At 39.8% G+C, this 20,829-nt stretch overlaps 1 protein-coding gene across 1 annotated transcript in view; it reads right to left on the bottom strand.

Moving 5' to 3' along the window:
- Positions 1–20,829, bottom strand: part of LOC124266809 (diacylglycerol kinase delta-like) — a 171,532-nt gene that overhangs the window by 39,661 nt on the left and 111,042 nt on the right. Inside the window, 1 exon segment of the mRNA XM_046701614.1 lies at positions 1,576–1,711. Coding sequence (XP_046557570.1) covers positions 1,576–1,711 — 136 coding nt within the window.

The following is a 20,829-nucleotide window of genomic DNA, read 5'->3' as shown; positions in this document are numbered from 1 at the left end:
TGTTATCCCAACAGACGACATGATCTCCTCTCACTCACACATAATATTTTTTGTACAGATTTATCTAGACCTTCATGGAGGCTAATTGTAGCCCCAATACTATGTTTAAGTACCTCTGAACTTACGAAAACCGATCACTTTAAACAAATCTGAAGTTTTAACAAAATGATGATTTTTCACCCTAACTGAATGCATGGTCATATAGTTTACAATCCTGGCTTACCCTTGAAGGTCCGGGTTAGAATGAGCCTTCAGTAACCCATGCTTGTCGTAAGAGGCGACTAACGGGATCGGGTGGTCAGGCTCGCTGGCTATGTCATCAGTTCCCAATTGCGCAGATCAATGCTCATGCTGTTGATCACTGGATTGTCTGGTCCAGACTCGATTATTTACCGACCGCCGCCATATAGCTTGAATATTGCTGAGTGTGGCGTAAAACTAAACTCACTCACTCACAATCCTGGATAAATCACTTACATTTTCTCAACACCCTATCCAAGCAAATAAATCAACAACCAGCCAAACTATCACCCTCTAAAATGTTCATAAGTATACCACATATTTCAAAAAGTTTTCGTTCTTGCTTCGTAAAGGTCAATCCTCTTGAACGCACGCAGTCCACCGATATTGATCTCATCCCTGACAGTTACCTACGATATTACACTAACAGATACTTACGTTTAATTGCTGGTATTGAATTGGTCAGGTGACCATGATCAAGTATATGAGAGCTACTTCCTGTGTGGCACAGACTGACTGTGCGTCTATTTGCTGCCATCTCCTGACATATCTGCACGCTAATGTCAACATGGGCTGGGTTGGGTGCAAGTAGCAAAGTGGTAGACAGTGACTGGGACGAACCAAAGACTGGACACACTGACAGAGTAAGTAGGGTGCCAGGCAAATGATAGAGGCAGAAGACTTTTTAGAGTACAAAAAGGGGCCAAGGAAAAGACAGAGGAAGAAGAATTTCTGGAGTACAAGAAGTGGGGCCAGGGAAATGACAGAGGACTGACTGACTGACTTTGGTTTTACACCGCTTTTAGCAATATTCCAGCAACATCACGGTGGGGACACCAGAAATGGGCTTCACACATTGTACCCATGTGGGGATTCGAACCCGGGTCTTCGGCATGACGAGCCAACGCTTTAACCACTAGGCTACCCCACCGCCCCAAATGACAGAGGAAGAAGACTTTCTGGAGTACAAGAAGTCGAGCCAGGGAAATGACAGAGGAAGAAGACTTTTTAGAGTACAAGAAGTGGGGCCAGGGAAATGACAGAGGCAGAAGGCTTTCTTGAGTACAAGAAGTGGGGTCAGGGAAATGGAGGCAGAAGACTTTCTGGAGTACAAGAAGTTGGTTCAGATAAATGATGGAGGCAGAAAACTTTCTGGATTTCTGGAGTGCAAGAAGTGGGGGTCAGATAAATGATGGAGGAAGGAGGCTTTCTGGATTTCTGGAGTGCAAGACACTGACTGTCTGGGTGGAAGAAGTAGGGATATGGACCTGAGTGATGTGGAGCTTCAGAATGTCAGCAACAAAGTACATTCAGATTAACAAAAAGTGTACTCACCTTCACAGGACAGGCCATGTGACGTGACCCCTGAGAGGGCTTCCCGGCACACATTGCAGTATGTAGGGCGTGCGTGGGAGCAGGCGTACCAGTTGTGCTGTCCTGACATCATCTCCGTGTGACTAGTAGTACCCTGCTGTGGGTGGAAGAATACACACATCATCAAGGGACAACACACTGGAAACATGAAGCTAAATAGTTGATATCAGGCTGTCCTGACTTCTCCATGAGACGATAGAACCCTACTGTGGGTGGCAGGGGGGTGGGGATTTTGGTTGTAACTAGGGTGGGGGAAGGCCAAGGTGATTGAAAGCATCTAAGGTGGCATTAGTTGAGAATTAAGGTGGAATTTCAGAGTGGGACATTTTAGGGTGGGAAAGCCACAGTGGTAGGATTTTTGGTAGGAATGTGAGAGTGGTGGGGTTTGGGGTGGGAATGTGAGAGTTCGACATTTTAGCATGGGTATATGAGAGTGGGACGTTTTAGCGTGGGAATGTGAGAGTGGGACGTTTAAGCGTGGGAATGTAAGAGTGGGACATTTTAGCGTGGGAATGTCAGAGTGGGAGGATTTTGGCCTGTCCTGTGAAGGTGAGTACACTTTTTGTTAATCTGAATGTACTTTGTTGCTGACATTCTGAAGCTCCAAATCACTTAGCGTGGGAATGTGAGAGTGGGACGTTTTAGCGTGGGAATGTGAGAGTGGGACATTTTAGAGTGGGAATGTCAGAGTGGGAGGATTTTGGGTGGGAATGTGAGAGTGGTGGGGTTTGGGGTGTGAATGTCAGAGTGTTACGTTTTAGGGTGGGAATGTCACAGTGGTAGGTTTTAGGGTGGGAATGTCACAGTGGTAAGTCTTGGGGTGGGAATGTCAAAGTGGTAAGTTTTAGGGTGGGAATGTCACAGTGGTAAGTTTTAGGGTGGGAATGTCACAGTGGTAAGTTTTGGGGTGGGAATGTCACAGTGGTAGGTTTTAGGGTGGGAATGTCACAGTGGTAAGTTTTGGGATGGGAATGTCACAGTGGTAAGTTTTAGGGTGGGAATGTCACAGTGGTAACATTTTTGGGGTGGGAATGTCACAGTGGTAAGTTTTAGGGTGGGAATGTCACAGTGGTAAGTTTTAGGGTGGGAATGTCACAGTGGTAAGTTTTGGGGTGGGAATGTCACAGTGGTAAGTTTTAGGGTGGGAATGTCACAGTGGTAAGTTTTTGGGGTGGGAATGTCACAGGGTGGGAATGTCACAGTGGTAAGTTTTTGGGAATGTCACAGTGGTAAGTTTTAGGGTGGGAATGTCACAGTGGTAAGTTTTAGGGTGGGAATGTCACAGTGGTAAGTTTTAGGGTGGGAATGTCACAGTGGTAAGTTTTAGGGTGGGAATGTCACAGTGGGTGGGGGAATGTCACAGGGTGGGGTCACAGTGGTAGGTTTTGGGATGGGAATGGGTAGGGTGGGAATGGAATGTCACAGTGGTAAGTTTTAGGGTGGGAATGTCACAGTGGTAAGTTTTAGGGTGGGAATGTCACAGTGGTAAGTTTTAGGGTGGGAATGTCACAGTGGTAAGTTTTGGGGTGGGAATGTCACAGTGGTAAGTTTTAGGGTGGGAATGTCACAGTGGTAAGTTTTTTAGGGTGGGAATGTCACAGTGGTAAGTTTTAGGGTGGGAATGTCACAGTGGTAGGTTTTAGGGTGGGAATGTCACAGTGGTAAGTTTTGGGGTGGGAATGTCACAGTGGTAGGTTTTAGGGTGGGAATGTCACAGTGGTAAGTTTTAGGGTGGGAATGTCACAGTGGTAAGTTTTAGGGTGGGAATGTCACAGTGGTAAGTTATGGGGTGGGAATGTCCCAGTGTGACGTAAGAGGCACTGTACAGACGGAATGAGAAAATATTCAGTATGGATTTGTGATCTCAGAATGGGGAGTATGGATCATATTTAAAAGATCCTTCCACGAACATAATCCTGTCAGTATTGACACATGACCTTCAGAGAAGTACAACATACTCGGGCCAAAGCAATTCAAATTCAATACAAAATAATAAGTGCTCACTCTGCGCCTTACAAGTACGTACTGACACAGCCCTAGAGACGCCCACACCAATGAACTGTTATAAGCAGCAGGGCAATGATCATATAGCACATACATAACGTGAATCTTTTAAAGATATACAACCGTGTGGGGGTGGAAGGGGGCGAGGATTGGGGTTGGAAGGAAGGAAGGGAGGGGAGGGGAAGACAGGGATGGATCGCAAGAAAGGTGAACACACAGAATTAAGTCATTAATCCTTACGAAAAAGGTGGTAATCATTGAGAAAACCACCCAACCAAACATTTCAAAAATCAAGGAAATGTCCTTGTGATGATAATCAAAATGTCGTTGGTCATTCCCTACACAAACCATTGTCTAACATATACTGGCTGCTCAACACACACCATACATAGATATATCATCTTGTGACATGTGCTGCATATTGTCTAACATACACTGGCTGCTCAACACACACCATACATGATATATATATCATCTTGTCACATGTCCTGCATATTGTATGACATAACATTTCACATGAGAGTAGAAATCCTGTTTTCACATTTGGTCAGATATCCAGGGTGCCATTGTACAAAACAACCTTAGCGCTAAGACTACATAAAGTCTATGTTAAAGTATGGGAGTTACGGTCACCTTAGCGCTAAGACTACCTTAGGTCTATGTTAAAGTATGGGAGTTAAGGTCACCTTAGAGCTAAGACTGCATCAAGTCTATGTTAAAGTATGGGAGTTACGGTCACCTTAGAGCTAAGACTACCTTAGGTCTATGTTAAGGTATGGGAGTTACGGTCACCTTAGAGCTAAGACTACCTTAGGTCTATGTTAAGGTATGGGAGTTACGGTCACCTTAGCGCTAAGACTACTAAGTCTATGTTAAGGTATGGGAGTTACGGTCACCTTAGCACTAAGACTACTAAGTCTATGTTAAGGTATGGAGTTATGGTCACCTTAGTGCTAAGACTACTAAGTCTATGTTAAGGTATGGGAGTTATGGTCACCTTAGCGCTAAGACTACCTTAGGTCTATGTTAAGGTATGGGAGTTACGGTCACCTTAGCGCTAAGACTACTAAGTCTATGTTAAGGTATGGGAGTTACGGTCACCTTAGCACTAGGACTACTAAGTCTATGTTAAGGTATGGAGTTATGGTCACCTTAGTGCTAAGACTACTAAGTCTATGTTAAAGTATGGGAGTTACGGTCACCTTAGAGCTAAGACTACTAAGTCTATGTTAAGGTATGGGAGTTATGGTCACCTTAGTGCTAAGACTACTAAGTCTATGTTAAGGTATGGGAGTTACGGTCACCTTAGCACTAAGACTACTAAGTCTATGTTAAGGTATGGAGTTATGGTCACCTTAGCACTAAGACTACTAAGTCTATGTTAAGGTATGGAGTTATGGTCACCTTAGTGCTGAGACTACTAAGTCTATGTTAAGGTATGGAGTTATGGTCACCTTAGTGCTAAGACTACTAAGTCTATGTTAAGGTATGGAGTTACGGTCACCTTAGCGCTAAGACTACTAAGTCTATGTTAAGGTATGGGAGTTACGGTCACCTTAGCACTAAGACTACTAAGTCTATGTTAAGGTATGGGAGTTACGGTCACCTTAGCGCTAAGACTACTAAGTCTATGTTAAGGTATGGGAGTTACGGTCACCTTAGCACTAAGACTACTAAGTCTATGTTAAGGTATGGGAGTTACGGTCACCTGAGCGCTAAGACTACATAACGTCTATGTTAAGGTACGGTCACCTTAGTGCTAAGGTTGCTTTGTACAATGGCACCCAGATCTATAATAAATGTCTGGTGGTGCTACAGAGCCAATACCTATGGTCTAGGATGCCTAGTCTTACACGGTTGACAAACATCTAATCAGCATCGTTTCTCCTGTTACCATCATTGTCACAAGGCATCAAATAATTAACCAGGGCATAGATTTTCAAAGCTCTCTTAGAGCTAAGATAGTCGTAAGTTAATGTCAATGTATGGCACTTACGACCATCTTAACATAAGGACAGCTTCGAAAATATAGATATTCGACACAGTAATATTTCAATACTGTACAAGTAGATATTCGACACAGATATATTTCAGATCTGTACAAGTAGATATTAGACAGTAATATTTCAATACTGTACATGTAGATATTCGACACAGATATATTTCAGATCTGTACAAGTAGATATTAGACAGTAATATTTCAATACTGTACAGGTAGATATTCGACACAGATATATTTCGGATCTGTACAAGTAGATATTAGACTGTAATATTTCAATACTGTACAAGTAGATATTAGACAGTAATATTTCAATACTGTACAAGTAGATATTCGACACAGTAATATTTCAATACTGAACAAGTAGATATTAGACAGTAATATTTCAATACTGTACAGGAAGATATTCGACACAGTAATATTTCAATACTGTACAAGTAGATATTAGACAGTAATATTTCAATACTGTACAAGTAGATATTAGACAGTAATATTTCAATACTGTACAAGTAGATATTAGACAGTAATATTTCAGATCTGTACTTGTAGATCTGGAACATACAACTTTAATGCACCCTACCTTAACATCCAACCATCATCCACCCTTTCCAACACTGGAGCGCTTCCACAGCGTGTATATATTGTGTGGGTCGCGTTAGTGCAATAATGCTCGGATAATAAGCAAACTCCTCAGCACTGCAGGATCCCCATGCAGGGCGTGGTCACAATCCCCCACATGGCTTGCTAGCAGTAATGGAATAGCAATACATGCACGGCGGTCGCAGCGTACAATCTATTTTGAACCATGTTGTGCATTTCACATCATGCTCACTGAAACAATTTTATGATGGATGACTGATGCAAATATCAACAATGGAATCAATATTGTTGTAGAATTTGCAAATGCATGCGATTTTATTCAACTACAAAATGCATGTTGACACTGAATTGAAACTATTGGGGTGCGCATGTAATGTTCGAACTAGTTTGTTGTATATGGATTAACACTCACTACAGCCTGCAGATCAAGCTCAGCTTTGAAGTTACAGTTAACAATATGTAAAAAGCAAAATGAAATTATTAGTCTAGGCAGATTCACTGCTCTTAACATGCATGACGTCGTATATGTACGTTAATCATGAGATTTATAGTGATGTTTAGATACAGATCTAATACACCATATTCCACTGAACCCTTGAACATCCGGGTTAGAATTGGTCTTCAGTAACCCATGCTTGTCGTCGACTAACGGGATCGGATGGTCAGACTCGCTGACTTGGTTGACACATGTCATGGTATCCCAATTGCATAGATCAATGCTCATGATGTTGATCACTGGACTGTCTGGTCCAGGCTCGATTATTTACAGATTGCCACCATACAGTTGGAATATTGCTTAGTGCGGCATTAAACAACAACATATTCCAGTGTTACATTTTCATCTCCACTGATATGCGCCACCATTTACAAGCAGCATTAATCATATGTGTCACACATCAAAACTTGTAAATGCATTCAACAATCTTAAAAAAAATGTTCAAAAATTTTAAAACACATAAAAATAGAAAAAACAAAACACAAAGCTACAAACTTATCTTGGCAATCTAAATACAAAAATTCTTAACCTAACGAAAGAGTCATCAATAACTTTCCCTTATCACATCCAAGGATTTTCTTCACTGACAACAGAAAAGAAGTTCTCCCAAATGTTTCACATTGGATTTGCGTGTATTAAACATGTGAACAAAACAAACCACTTACACATACATCTTCTTCATAAACTGTATTGGTGGAGAATTCTGGCTCGACATCGAGTTCCGAGAACTCTGGCTCGACATCGAGTTCCGAGTCCTCACCACTGTTCGGGTCATCCAGCCTTGTACAGGCACAAACAAAACAGCCTCGGACAGACTGCAGCATTTTAAATGATCAATGCTTTTATCACGCTCTCAGTCCAAGGTGTGTGAAGAGCTAACTGTCCATTGTGTTTCACAAGTTTCTCCTCCAGTTAGGAAGCTGATATTAAATATTAAAATGTCATGTCAAATTTAAACGAATTTAGACCCATACTGCTTCCTAAACTTAGGCGGAATTTTCTTCAGTTCTACATTCTTGCAAATAATAGCTGACGATGATGAAACAGTGAATAGATGAGATGATGATGAGATGAAATGATGAAGAAGTGAGATGATGAAGTGATGAGGTATCAGTTATTCTTCGGAGTCGCTTTTGGGGCTAAGCAAATTTTGGTTGACAAAATTTATAATTGTTGAGTTCAAACAATTCTGCACTACACCAGAAATAAGCTTCTCACATAGTACCCAGGGATAGAAATACTTTTATTTCTAAGTGTGCCTTAGGGCACCAGACAAATACTTTAGGTGTGCCTTTCAGAACTTGAGTTAATGCCCACATGTTTTTAGAATAAATGACAATGATGATGATCATTGTTAAATAAAGAAATGGGTTTATGAGCATTCAAATATGTATGGTATTATTTAATTTGGAAAAAAAAAATTGTTTTGGGGATTAAATGACTAAATGTGAGTTATGTCTCTGAAAAATAAGGCGTGTCATAAGGGCACCGAGAACATTTTTTAGCCATTTCAGTAATTACCATGCCATGGCACACTTATATATGGGGTATTTTGAACCCTGGTAGCCATGTAGGGAATAGAATCCCGGTCTTTATGATGATGAGCGAACACTTTAACCATTAGGTTACCACTCTGCCCAATTCATACTTACAAAAAATGTAGAGATACTGTTACTTGACTGACATAGTGATCAGATCTGTGATCCTGCTTCCCCAGGTATTGAACCTATTGATCTACAGCTCCACATGCACTGAACACACTCTATCAACATGCATTCCTATATGGCACACAAATATGTCATGATCACCCTTAATGTGATTACATGCTAAACGAGCTTTACTCCCACATCAAAGAACACAGGTATGCAGGTAGATTTGAACCAGACAAACCCATGTCGAGGACTGAACCACAGAAGAGGACTATGAGTCAGAACTCCCCGTATGCAGGTAGATTTGAACCAGGTAAACCCATATCGAGGACTGAACCACACAAGGGGACTATGAGTCAGAACTCCCCGTATGCAGGTAGATTTGAACCAGACAAACCCATATCGAGGACTGAACCACACAAGGAGACTATGAGTCAGAACTCTCCCTTGTTCACCACCATATCCTATGTTAACAAGAAGGCAGCAATATCCCCGCAGTGGTAAAATACAGAGTCCATTTCAATACCCCCGCAAAACGAGTTGCGGGGGGGGGGGGGAAATAAAAAACCTTCAGTACTAAAGAGTGATACATCAGTGTTTCTAACAGCCCTGATTCGTATTTCAGTTATTTCAGGCGTGTCAGCTTAATGTGGGCAGCAAGTCCAAAGTGATCAGATCTTAGACATTTTGTGAGACAACAAAAAGGCATGGGTATATGGTACTGCCAGATTTTCACAAATAAACTGGATTTGAATGAGTAATTGAGTTGGGGTTTTGCTGCTCTTAAGAATATGTCAGCAATATCATGGTGGAATAGACATGGAATGGGCAGCTAGATGAATGAACAGCATCCAAATTACTTATACTACTTGCAAACACCACCTAATTTGTTGACATTCAAACAAAAGGAGTTCAGGATACACCTATATTTCGTATTATGTTATGTATTTATCGTCTTGCTATGGTAACTACAGTGCTATGAAAGAATCAAGGGGACTCTTTATCAGTATATAATAACATCTAAAGCTCCCTTACAGTTACTCCTGGCTTTAAACTTTCTGCCTAGTGCCTGATTCTATCACTACACATAAATTCTTGTAGACTGTCAATGTGATCACGAATGACCCTCTACTATCAGTAGGAGTTAGAGCAAGTTTTAATCAGAATTGAACAATCATGACAAATATGTTAGTTTCCTTTAGGCTTCATTATAACAATGTCACGTAATATTTTTATACATCTCCAATGTGAATTACATTCCTCGCCACTAATAAATATGTTCCTCTTAAACCCTTAATAATGATCAATATAAACAACATGACCGAGTGAGTGATTTTTCAGCAATATTCCACCAATATCAAAGCGGATGACACCAGAAAAGGCTTCACACATTGTACCCATGTGGGGAATGGAACCCGGTCTTCAGCAAGACAAGCAAACACTTTAACCACTAGACTACCTCCACCACCCACCCACAAATTGTGTCCAAGGACTAACATAACCCAAAACTTCAAACCATGTATTATATATAACCTCTACAAACCAAACTTTCTCTGTTAATATTTTACCTCCTGAGCTGGAGATTAGAAAGCACTCAGTAACAGCCACGTCAGTCACTAGCTGCTTGAAATCAAGCACTGACTTAGCGAGTCCAGGATCAGAAAGCATGTGCTCATTGTAGAAAACCCATCCATTCACTTCATTCATACAGCATATTTATAGCTGTGTAAAGTAGACAGCGTAACCACTAGCTTACCAACTGGAATCACACTGGCACCATTCTATGTAACCATGTCCTTTATAACCATGTCCTTTGTAACCATGTCGTATGACTCACAACAGCTGAATGGGCACAGTCCAAAATAGCCTGATATTAACTGATATTGTATCACATTTACTTAAAGAACAGTGAAGGAAATACCAAGATGTGTCTAGATCTCGTCTGACGTTTGCTAACATTGATAATGTTGACTGGTTCATGATGTCTAACATATTTGTGAATGCATGCAAATCTGATGTTTGTTATTCAATAAACTCCTGACACCCACGGTGTCGTACATATATAGAACGTCATACTAGTGCATTTGGATGTTTTGTATTGCACAAGAAGATGTGATGGGAGCAGAGAAACAACGAGTTAGAAGTTCTTACCTTGCAATAATCTGTTACTTCAATAAAACAAATCATAGCGAGGCAATGTAGAACTGGCAGGGGTTCAATACAGAATCTGGGCTGCAATACTGCACCCCTGTATAGCTATCCTAAGTTTACATGGGTATATTATAAAAGCATAAACGAACCCATTTAACAGAGAGAGAGAGAGCAATGTTGTAAGCCTGACTTGCTGCTGATTTGATCAAAGTTAGGCATTAATTACAATATCTTCTCTAAACACGTCACCTTGAACCCACTCTCCTATATCTATTGTTGGTCAAATCCTACTTAATTGAATACACAATGCCATCAATTGTTTAACAGTAAGCTTGTCATAAACTGGTTTCTCTTTTATATACCCAATTATTACTGGCTTCACCTACCTACCCTACCACCTACCACCTACCTACCTACCTAAAGATAAAAAGTAGTAGAAGTAGCAGGCCGTAACCCCAATATGTTAAGTATGTGGTCTATATATATTTTTCATGTCTTTCTCATCTCCGACCTCATGCATGCCTTAAGTATATAGTTTCATAAAGAAATATTGACCTGTAACCTAGTTATGTGATATGACCTGTAACCTAGTTATGTGATATGACCTGTAACCTAGTTATGTGATATGACCTGTAACCTAGTTATGTGATATGACCTGTAACCTAGTTATGTGATATGACCTGTAACCTAGTTATGTGATATGACCTGTCACCTAGTTATGTGATATGACCTGTAACAAACCTACCCTCATTTGAAACTAACTCCAACTTGGTTGCCATGGAAATGCAAATAAAATTAATAAAAGTTTTTTAATTCATGAACAGATCAATGAAAATGTTCAACTAATAGTCGAATGGTGTGTGAGTTGTGCTACTGAAACTAAACACAGACAGGTTGATACAGTTCGGTTCAATATTTCTTTCTATATTCATTTTTAAAAACAACATATATCATATACAAATGCACATCAAACAATATCCAACATTTATTCTTATTAAATTATCTATATCCAAGAAAGTTGTACACGACTTGATGATCACACACTGTTTGCATAATTACAGGTAACCTAGATGCCTGTGTCATGGCGGGGGTGGCTTCTACACCTGCTGCCGATAGCAACAGCTGATCACCCACTCACACGCCTAAAACAAATTTACACAAAACTGGGCTATTAACCAATATTTCAGCTCAGACAAATTTCAACTCAATCTAATCATTTTCTGGTGGCTCCTGCTGTGATAATGCTAGAAAAGTACAGCAATGATGATAAGAGCAGACTAAACTCTACTTCACTCACTCATTCCGTTGAACACAAAATGATAATATGTGCCTTTATTCATGTAACTGTTTACCTGAATATTCAAACCACCTCTTGAAGTTGCTCTAGGACTATGTGAGCTTATGACACAAAGATACATTTCACTTAACTCAGATTTTATACCACTGCAAACAAGTTTACTAATGAATTAATTAATTTTAATATCATCATTAGTTCAGTATCAGAGGTACAGATAAGCTGCGTATCTGCATAAATTACACAAATATTTATGTGGAAACTCAATTCCTATTAAGTCTATTGCATACACAAGTATGCTTGAATTTTGTAAATACTCAATAAATCTGATCTTACATGCGTACACACAAAAATGTCAAATCTTAGCTTGCAAACCGGTGGATAGATGAAATAACTGAGGTATTTTGAGAGGTTCTATTTCAGGACATGAACTTGACAACTTGCATTCTTTCTTTCTGTTTCTCATATTACAGATCAAATATAAATAACAAACATTAACATTTAAACTACATTATATTTTTTAAATTAATGGAAAATGGCAAAATATCCAATTGAATTTGTGTGAGGTGAGTACAGATTATCTGGTTACTCACAGGAAAATTAGGATACCCAATTGAGATGAACACAAGCGAGTACATAACTCAATGACTCAAAAACTTATCTGTAGCTCTGACTGACTGACTGAGTTTGGTTTTACACCGCTTTTAGCAATATTCCTGCAATATCACGGCTGGGGACACCAGAAATGGGCTTCACTCATTGTACCCATGTGGGGATTCGAACCCGGGTCTTCGGCGTGACGAGCCAACGCTTTAACCACTAGACTACCCCACTGCCCCCTGTAGCTCTGAGTATGAATGTAACATTAACATTGCTATCACTGACATGTTATCATTATCAACAAATTATGATGGGATTCCACTGTGATTGGCTGGTTGGTTGGTTGGCTGGTTGGTTGGTTGGTTGGTTGGTTGGTTTGTTGTTTAAAGCCACACTCAGCAATAAATCAACTTATGAATCCATTACATAACTGTGATTATCATGTTTAACTGCATAAGGTTGTTGTTGTTTTTAATTTCTTACAACATATTTTTTCAGTGTCAACTATAACTTAAAAACTAAAAAGTGAATTAGTTTTATGCCATTTTATTCCAGCAATATCATGGCTGGGGACACCAGGCTTCACACATTGTACCCATGTGGGGTATTGAACCCAGGTCTTCGGGGTGATGAGCGAACGCATGAACCACTAAGCCACCCACCACCCCTAAATATTGAACAGAAGTCCATGCATGCTAACAACCAATCATGCAAAGGCAACTTGTGGCAACCATGGCTTGAGAGGACTGTACCAGAGTGGGTGTCCACAACAGTCACTGCACCATGACGGCTAATGTGTCACATGGAATAATGCTCGCACTATCAACCACTAGTCTTATCTGATTCAAGCATGCAGAAGGTTTGTCTGTAAAATTACAGACTTCAACACAAAACAACAAAGTGTCTCATCTTTTACAATAACAAAACACCTGACATATGAGTTTTAAGATTCAAACATAATAGCACACCACTATCTGCAAATATTAAATAAAAAATCATAAACAAAGATAGTATTTTCCTTGCAACTGACCTCACCTGTGGTGAACACAAGAAAAACCAATGAAACATGTTAACCACCTGACGTTTTACTGATGTGAATGTCTGTCTGCATCTGACATGTTCAAATTCCACGGAAAGCCCTTCCAGTCTTGCCATGCTGAGGGTTCTTCCTGCCTATTTAATCTCTTAAAAGGACAGTGGGGTAGCATAGTGGTTAAAGCGTTCACTCGTCACGTCGAAGACCCGGGTTTGAATCCCCACATGGGCACATTGTGTGAGGCCCATTTCTGGTGTCCCCCGCTCTGATATTGCTGGAATGTGGCTAAAAGCGGTGAAAACCCAATTCACTCACTCACTTTTAAAAGTTTTTCAGATCATATTATTAAAAAAAATCGTGGCCATTCAATCACATGAACATCAACCTATTTTGCAAATGATCCAGTTTGTTCCAGTTGTAAGAAGCATAAATGTTTGGACATCATACTACAAAAAAACAACAATCCCGCTACACTTCTGAATATGCCACCTCGCAAAGCAACTATTTACCAGTCATTACATACTTTCCTGAATGTTGGGTTAATGTTTCTGATTCCAAAATCTTACCCCGTTGAACAAAGATGTCTGGCACCAGTTTCTACAGGCAGTTGTTCAAAGGTGTTGATGCTGTGGTAAAACTCACCAGTTGTTGGACAGGTTAAAAGGGCTACAATTTGACCTTCTAGCTGATTGACCTTGTCTTTGGATTCAGTTCAAGTCCAGGAACAATAGCCCTTATTGTCACATATTACGAGGACAATTCTCAGTATCTTAATTGTCTGGATACTAACTGGCTGTGTGAAAAGCCAACTTTTCTCATAGAAAACACACGCTGCTATGATCACCAGGTTTACTGCTCAACACAAAGCCCAGTCCATCAATGAAACCCCAATAACCATATCATGTGACACTTTAAAAACTTTTAAAAAGCAAACAAACGCACAGCTAAAAGTTGAAATATATACCTTGGTATGTTGAAACTTTTAAGAAACCAAATACTTCTCCTGTTAGTTCCGACCTAGTTCATTTGAAACATGTTAGAGAACTATCCTAGAGAACTATCCAGGCAGCAAATTCAAGTTGTGCTCAGTAGGGAATGATACAAGGCTGTGACCCAGGTAACGGAGTCTCTCTATCAACCACTGGTTTGGGTGCTGCTATATAACTGGACAAGGCTGTGACCCAGGTAACGGAGTCTCTCTATCAACCACTGGTTTGGATGCTGCTATATAACTGGACAAGGCTGTGACCAGGTAGCGGAGTCTCTCTATCAACCACTGGTTTGGATGCTGCTATATAACTGGACAAGGCTGTGACCCAGGTAACGGAGTCTCTCTATCAACCACTGGTTTGGATGCTGCTATATAACTGGACATGGCTGTGACCCAGGTAACGGAGTCTCTCTATCAACCACTGGTTTGGATGCTGCTATATAACTGGACAAGGCTGTGACCCAGGTAACGGAGTCTCTCTATCAACCACTGGTTTGGACCCTGCTGTATCGCATTGAAAGCTTGACACTCAAGCCAGTCATAGCAACCTTGGGAGACCTTGTCCACTTTTCAAGACAGGCACAGTCATTCTGTAGGCTTAAACATTAAAATGTCCCATTATCGCCTGGTACACTTGATCAAAGTATAATTTCACTAACATTTGATATGGGGCGATGGGGTAGCCTAGTGGTTAAGGCGTTCGCTCGTCACGCCGAAGACCCGGGTTCGATTCCCCACATGGGTACAATGTGTTAAGCCCATTTCTGGTGTCCCCCGCCGTGATATTGCTGGAATATTGCTAAAAGCGGCGTAAAACCAAACTCACTCACTCACTCACTCACTAACATTTGATTGAGTGGTGAACTTGCTTTACTGCCAGTTTGAATATATATCCAATTATATCAACATATACTCTTAAAAAAACATAGGGTAACCTGCTTTCTATTTGGATACGAAGTGTAACCATTAAAATTCTTTTCAAAGACAGACATCTTATGAACGCACCACCATTTCTCTTTATCACCACCCCTAAACACAACGCAGTAGCCCCATATATGTGCATCGGGTGTCGTTCTTGAATTTGACTGTTTTCAAGAAGGTCAATAAATCACTGTAGACCATTAATTTTGACAATCATCTTGCATCACACAGTTGTTAGTGTTTGTTTCCAGCTGGGTTTTTTGAGTACACATGCAAATTTCACGTCATACTCCAATCATCCTTCAACAACAATTACTGTACAAACAACTATGGTTATAAAGAGGTGCAAGTGGTGATGCACTCTCCAAACATTTATCATTATCATATCAACATTGATTGACTGCGATATATCTCACAATTTTTTCACCCATAAATTAACAATGAAGTTCACCTACTTTTTTTAAGAGTATATTATGAATGCCTATTACAGCCTTTGACAGCATTGATCTGGATAGGACTGGAGTCAATAGGACCATCCCATTACACATGCTCCGTTGTCCTTACATCCTGATACAAAACAACACTTGGACAATTTGCTGTAACAAGTCCCTACCAATCCCAAGCAGGCACCTCAGCAGCACAGCCATCACTCCCACTCATAAGTATCATACTTCCTTGTTCCCTTTGTCTTTCCCCAATAAACAGTAAATATGTATAACACCCACTATAAGCAAACTAAACACAGCTCTGCGCTGATCAGCAGAACATGAATAAAACCTATAATACAAAATAGCCCAGAGCCCTAATAAGATCTGAACTGTGTGTAGTGTTTAACACCACTGTTGAGCAATATTTTAGCAATATTTTAACCATATTTTAGCAATATTTTAACCGTATTTTAGCAATATTTTAACCGTATTTTAGCAATATTTTAACCATATTTTAGCAATATTTTAACCGTATTTTAGCAATATTTTTGCAATATCTTATCCATATTTTAGCAATATCTTAACCATATTTTAGCAATATTTTAACCGTATTTTAGCAATATTTTTGCAATATCTTATCCATATTTTAGCAATATCTTAACCATATTTTAGCAATATTTTAGCAATATCTTAACCATATTTTAGCAATATTTTAGCAATATTTTAACCATATTTTAGCAATATTTTAGCAATATCTTAACCATATTTTAGCAATATCTTAACCATATTTAAGCAATATTTTAGCAATATTTTAACAATATTTTAGCAATATTTTAACCATATTTTAGCAATATTTTAACCATATTTTAGCCATATTTTAGCAATATCTTAACCATATTTTAGCAATATTTTAGCAATATCTTAACCATATTTTAGCAATATCTTAACCATATTTTAGCAATATTTTAGCAAACTTGTGCCATAATTTAGCAATATTCCAGCAATGTTATTGCGAGTGGTATCAAGACTGTGTTTCTTCTTCTTTGAGTATTTCTGGCAAGGCCTGCATCGTAGTCTGTCTCACAGTCCCTGAACCGCATTATTTCCCCTTACCGCCTAGCACTGCCTGCAATACTTAAGACCTAAATGAAGCAAGTCTATAAAGGAAGCAAATCTAGATTTCCCCAGGTTCAATCTCACTGGGGCTCCTTTTCAATTTAAATGGGTTATTTGTTTATATTATATATCATATATATTCAGGGACTAAGCAGTAGTCTACCTGCACCCCTGAACAGTGGATTAAGGCATTAGTGCGTGAGAGAGTGAGTTGAGTTTTACACCGCTTTTAGAAATATTCCTGCTATATCACCGGCAGGGGCCATCAGAAATGTGCTTCACATATTGTAGGGAGTTGAGCTCTTCACCTCTTCTATTGAGACCTCAGTTGAATGAATGAACGAATAAATAAATAAATGAATGAATGAATGAATGAATGAATGAATGAATGAATGAATGAATGAAGCGACAAATGGATCGATGATCATTACACAATATTTTAGACTTAAAAACTCCTTAAATAATTCACACACATATCACATAATGTTCCCTTTAGCATAGTAACAATATGTTCCACTCTACATACAACTCAATCTGGACATATTTCACGATTTTCAATAGTCAGAATGACCAGTATCAATATTCAATCTCACTTGATCATTTAAACTATCAAAATTCTCTATAATAATCAATTTTAAATCTTACTTTGAATGACCTACATCAATAAACTAACTATGTGGAGTTACAAGTCACTACACATTATACACATGTACTATTATAGACATATATGGACATGCTGTTCAACCCTCCAAACCGTATCTGTCGGTCTAATGGTGTCCAGTATATAGTGGCCAGTATATCCGCTGATCCGTGCCGTATTGTACAGTCCCATCACGTAACGTTATCAAGGGAATTTCATGATTCCGTTCAGTCGATCGCGACAAACAGGCCGAGACATTCACAAGCACAGCTATAAAACTTCCTTTTAACTCAAAAGCAGGAAGTGTGTACTTTGATAACACCACCCCTCCACCTTTGTTTAGATTGTCCCATATCAGATACATATCTTGGATAAAAGGTTATACCACTGCTGTGATTAGGGGTCAAGCCTACAAATAGTCCCCTTGTCGGCTGTGAGTATACGAGTGTGACTCGATAAGATCAGTACAGCAGTAGGATGTACATGTGGACAACGTGACAAGACATGCAGCCAGCCAGGTGCAATTACAGCCTCCACCCCATCCCAACATCCATCTGCCGTCCACCTCCACCCCACCCTTACACGGATGCCGTCATGAGTGTGTTTGTTTCCAATTTCCTCACGGTTCTCTGTTTAAGCTTATAGCAATCTAAAATACAAACCCCCACAATAAACAAACACAAATATCACCATGGTTACTTTACAAATAATGATAAATGTTTTTAATAATCTAAGGGTACATGTTCGCTTACTGACAAACGTGTAGTCCCTGAATATACATAAAAACAAAAAGTCCTTTCAAGTTAAAAAGGAGCCCCAGTGAGATGGGAGACTTGGAATCTAGACTTGTTACATTTGAGGATTTAGCATTGCAGAAATCACTGGTGGAACAGAAAATAAGGCCAAATAAAAAAATATTGTGGTTCCGATTACAGCTCTTTATAGTGAGTGAGTTTAGTTTTACGCCGCACTCAACAATATTTCAGCTATATGGCGGCGGTCTGTAAATAATCGAGTCTGGACCAGACAATCCAGTGTCACGGGTCACAGCTCTTTATAATTTAGGGTAGGTAGGTAGGATAATATGGGTTTTTAAAATTTTTAGAAGCACAGTACAAACTAATAACACATTTATCAATGTGTAAGTGTTTATTTAATCAAGCTTGTCGCCATGATGTCAAATTTCTCTATCAGAATGAGCGATGACCGTCTTTGTCGGGGAAAAACAATGGTATCTAAACGCTTATTTTATTTATACCGCTTAAAAAAAACAGGTTACACCACTGCCGTGATTAGGGTATCTGAACGCTTATTTTATTCATACCACTTAAAAAAATAAGGTCGTCACCAGAATTCAAGGGTCAGTCGGGTGATCGGAACCACAACATTTTTTTTAAGCCTAATTAGGTTCAGGGACTGCCAGACAGACTAGTTGGCTTATAGAAAAATGAATGAGTTGGGCTTAAAGCTGTTTGAATGGTATATTGTATGACCTATATCACACTGTGCCTGCTCAATGGGGCAGGAAATCCCCAAGTCATTTAGGTCTCACACTTTACCTCTTTGGTAAAACCTGTCAGTATGGGTAGGTCGCTGAATATTCTATAAACACGATCGGAGCAAAGAAAGATTAGTGATGAAATCAGTCAGTAAACAACTTAACTGCTGACTTGACAATTTTTAAAGTCAAAGTGACAGCTTCTGTTGTGAGGAAAATCAACAGTGATTCAGGTCTGAGATGTTTATGGAATAAACCATCACTTGCACAGTGCTGACAAAAGGACAAAACTGGGACAAGAACACATGATACAGGATACTGGATGTCCAAAGGGAGACAACCCTGTGTCACCAATGTGTCAGTGCATAGCCTCCTCTAGACTCCCCCCTTTCATCCAGCTAGAGCTAGCCTGTGCTCATCCTAACATTCTCTGGCTCTCTGGGTTCACGTGTTAAGACATCTTTAAGCACATATTATAAACATAGCGACAATAAAGTTAATATAGTATGAATTGGTTTAGCTTTTTAGAGAAATGTCTGTAACACAACCTCATTTTTATCTAGTACCGATGAGCATGTTTAGCATTGTAAAATGTGCATGTGTATAGATATGACATTAAAGGACACATGCATATTTTAACTGCAGTTAAACTCCCATATTCCTCTGTACATCACCCAATTTCTGCTATCCGACTCACAGAACCACAGCTGATCCTCGAAACTAAGGGAGAGAACCCACAACAATGCATGAGCATTACCCAAATAATGACACCTTTGATTGAAAAATAAAGCCTGGGGTTTTACACATCTTACAATGCTATTCCCATGATATCCTAGCAGACACACACCACAGAAGGGCTTCACATCTTGTACACATGAGGAAATAAGTCTGTTAAGTCTACACCAGGAGGACACCCATCTGTTCAGCGTTAGCTGTATACCTCACGGTGCAGGTACAGCTCACAGACGTACAGCTCACAGACGTGTGTACATAGTGATACTTCAGCAACCTTTTTAGACTAGTTCATGGGTCAGATTTTGACTGGCTAGGAAATGCATGTTTTTTCAAGACTGGTACAAAGGGCTTATGTAAACATTATTACACTGGAGCTTTGAGTTTGTACCTAGCCCTGCTTGAACGAACCAAAATAGTTTCCAATGTTTACATGTTCTGTCAGTTTTATTCAGTTCCAATTTCAAGCAAAATTTAATGTCGAGAGCTTGTTCAGAATTACAGCTACCACTAAATGAAGACTGCCATGACTGGACCTACTGGCACTCGTCCCAGTAGGGTCAAGCTAGCAGACGTGTGAAGTCTGAAGGATTCATGACAGTCAATCACAGTAGGGTCAAGTTAGCAGCTGTGTGAAGTCTGAAGGATTCATGACAGTCAATCACAGTACGGTCAAGCTAGCAGCTGTGTCAAGTCTGAAGGATTCATGACAGTCAATCACAGTAGGGTCAAGCCAGCAGACGTGTGACCTCTGAAGGATTCATGACAGTCAATCACAGTAGGGTCAAGCCAGCAGACGTGTGAAGTCTGAAGGATTCATGACAGTCAATCACAGTAGGGTCAAGTTAGCAGATGTGTCAAGTCTGAAGGATTCATGACAGTCAATCACAGTACGGTCAAGCTAGCAGCTGTGTCAAGTCTGAAGGATTCATGACAGTCAATCACAGTAGGGTCAAGCCAGCAGACGTGTGAAGTCTGAAGGATTCATGACAGTCAATCACAGTAGGGTCAAGCCAGCAGACGTGTGAAGTCTGAAGGATTCATGACAGTCAATCACAGT

Source organism: Haliotis rubra, unplaced genomic scaffold (genome assembly GCF_003918875.1).
Source record: "Haliotis rubra isolate DU_JTF1 unplaced genomic scaffold, ASM391887v1 Scf128, whole genome shotgun sequence".
NCBI lineage: Eukaryota > Metazoa > Mollusca > Gastropoda > Lepetellida > Haliotidae > Haliotis > Haliotis rubra.
The sequence above is the reverse complement of the archived record's forward strand: the minus strand, read 5'-3'. Positions and strand labels throughout refer to the sequence as shown.